This window comes from Metarhizium robertsii (genome assembly GCF_000187425.2).
Source record: "Metarhizium robertsii ARSEF 23 chromosome Unknown MAA_Scf_66, whole genome shotgun sequence".
Taxonomy (NCBI): Eukaryota; Fungi; Ascomycota; class Sordariomycetes; order Hypocreales; family Clavicipitaceae; genus Metarhizium; species Metarhizium robertsii.
In genome coordinates this window covers 3,394-5,921 of record NW_011942211.1, presented here as the reverse complement: position 1 = coordinate 5,921, position 2,528 = coordinate 3,394, and the positions used below count along the sequence as shown (strand labels likewise).

At 50.2% G+C, this 2,528-nt stretch overlaps 1 protein-coding gene across 1 annotated transcript; it reads right to left on the bottom strand.

Annotated features, from left to right (window-relative positions):
* Positions 1-42: 42 nt before the first annotated feature.
* On the bottom strand, positions 43-600 carry MAA_11838 (Ankyrin repeat-containing domain protein; the record flags this gene model as incomplete). Its single annotated transcript, XM_011413366.1, has 1 exon — positions 43-600. The coding sequence occupies one exon, from the start codon at positions 598-600 to the stop codon at positions 43-45; it is 558 nt and encodes a 185-aa protein (XP_011411668.1).
* Positions 601-2,528: the final 1,928 nt, after the last annotated feature.

The following is a 2,528-nucleotide window of genomic DNA, read 5'->3' as shown; positions in this document are numbered from 1 at the left end:
CTGCAGTAGTCATATGATCATTGATCATCTCCTCCACCTGTGTCAGCTCTGGCAGATGGGCCGGAAGCTCTCCTGGGTCCATTTCGTTCTCCGCGGACATGAGGAAGGGTGTTTTGCTGCCCTTATCTCGCAAGAAGCAGGCGTGACAGACCCCATCCTTGAGGTCCATTGCAAACCACCGTTCCTTGCACCGGGTACAGGTCTCCATCTTGACCTGACCCATGGCGGCGTTGAAACTCTGTATATACCCCCATTGCTCTGTGGGAAGGAAGCCCGTACCCCGAGGCGGTTCGGGCGGCATAGACCGTGTTTCGGGGTGGACGGGGAGCAGAGGGCGGACAGGTTCTGAATCCGATCCGACTCGTCCTGTGATGATGGTATGAGAACTTTGTTCAGCGGGAAGGAAGCCAGTTTGTTGAGGCTGTACATGATGATGCTGGAACGAAGGAAGAGCTCGAGGCTGGATTGGCTGAATGCGTGGCGGGCAGACCGGCAGAACGGGCTGGCGCTGGACTGGGAGAAGATGCGGCCTGGTCTGAGCTTCAAGGAGAGGGCGAAGTGCTTCGGGTAGAGAGGGGACAGGAGGGCCTGCATCATCATCGCGGAGAGGGAGAGCGGGTGCCAGGGGGCGAGGGATAAGGAGGGGTTGCAATGGACGCGATGTAGGGGGGACTGATGATAGTTTAGGACGTCCACGTCTCTTGGGCGGGACATCAGGACATGATGGCTGTAAGGCCTTCCTTTTCTTTAAATTCTTGGCGCGGCAAGGAATGCAGGTGCGGAAGATCTTACATGGTTTTTTTTTTTTTTTAATTTTTTTATGTGAATTTCATGGGGGCCAGCCCCCAACCCCCCGGTCCTCACTTCGTTCGAGAAGGGCTACGGATCGGAATGCTATCTGGGCTAGCAGAGGCATTCTTCAGGAAGCAAGAGAGCAAGCATATGTAGGCATGGCTGCATGTGAAGCTGCATTTGAAGCTGTGATAATTGTGTTGTGCTGGATGCGCTATAATTGCATTAGCGGGAGAGTTGTAAGCGCTGTATTTATAGTGGTTCTCTCACTAAAGGCGCTATAGTGATGGTTTTTTCGCACTATGTAATGTGCCACTCTGCTGTAGTTAGTTATGTAAATATATACATACATTCAGAGGTAGCTCCCACAACAACAATATCACTGTTCAAGAATCGACTATGAATTCAACTGTGAACTTTGCAGCAACTTAGTGAGCCTTGTTCTCGTAAATTACTACGCTCAGAAACTCGATATTAAACTTGCATGAACCTTTGTTCCTTATTTCATCTTATCGCCTTCCTCCCAAGGGCTACCCGACACCACTGAAGCTCTCGCGTTGCTCGTGCTTTAGTCTCATCTAGAGAAAAGTTTGGGCCAGTATTGGTTGTTGTGCGTGTATTTTGGTCCAACAAAGTGCCTTGTGGAGTAATTACTGGCTTTGCGGCGGCACCTCTGCTGGTACGAATAATGTGCGAACTTGAAGCTCTCGAGCCGGCAGCTCAGCCGCCTTGGAAGGCCGTTGGAGTCGAAGCCCTCGAACCGTCAACAACCTTACAGACCTGAATTATTCCCTCCGGGAGCCCTTCGGGGACCCTGCCGGGGGCCGCCTGCGGCGAGCTGTTCGTCTCTTTCTATTTTATGGGGGCCAGCCCCCAAACCCCCAGTCCTCACTTCGTTCGAGAAAGGCCACGGATCGAATGCTATGCGGAGTAGGTTGAGTAGTTTCGAGCAGTGGAGATGTAGGAGGCAACGGATTACGCGTAAGGCCCGCGATATCATGTGATAGCACATTTCTGAAGCGGCCAATCAGATGCCGCTGAAGATAGCCAATCAAACGACAGGATTTCGGCCAATCAAAAGCCAGGATTGTGGCCAATCAGAGGCCTTAAAAACACGTGATAGGAACTACTTTTCTCACAGATTTGGATCACGTGCACGCGTGCAGGGGGGTCGGAGTGTAAAGAAAAGCTTCGCTTTTCAACGAGGGGCCGCGGATAGGATATACGCGGGGGTAAAGCGAAGCTTTTTTTCCTGACTTGTTTTCCTTTTTTATTTTCTTTTTCTTTTTTTTATTTATTTATTTTTGGTCTGAACTTCATGGGGGCCAGCCCCCAAACCCCCGGCCTCACTACGTTCGAATTTTATAGTAATTGATTTGTTCTTACAGTATAGTCTAACTCTCTATCTACCGATACAGCGGAAGTAACATGTTTAAAACGTTCAAAGTCAAATGGAACCTCAAACATAACTCCCGCCAACGTCTTAACCCGTGATACAGCTACATAAGAAAGGCCTGGGCAATGCTCCCTCTGATTCAAGTTTAAAACGGCCTTAGACAGCGTTAACCCTTGACTCTTATGGACTGTAATTGCATATGCGAGCCGTAGAGGAAACTGGGTACGGGAACACGCCACTCCTTTGTATTCAAACTGGCGAGTGGCAGGGAAAACAGGTATCACCCCCGGCTCGCAATGTGGAAAAACAGGCCCGTGATACTCATCAAACTTGATCAGTA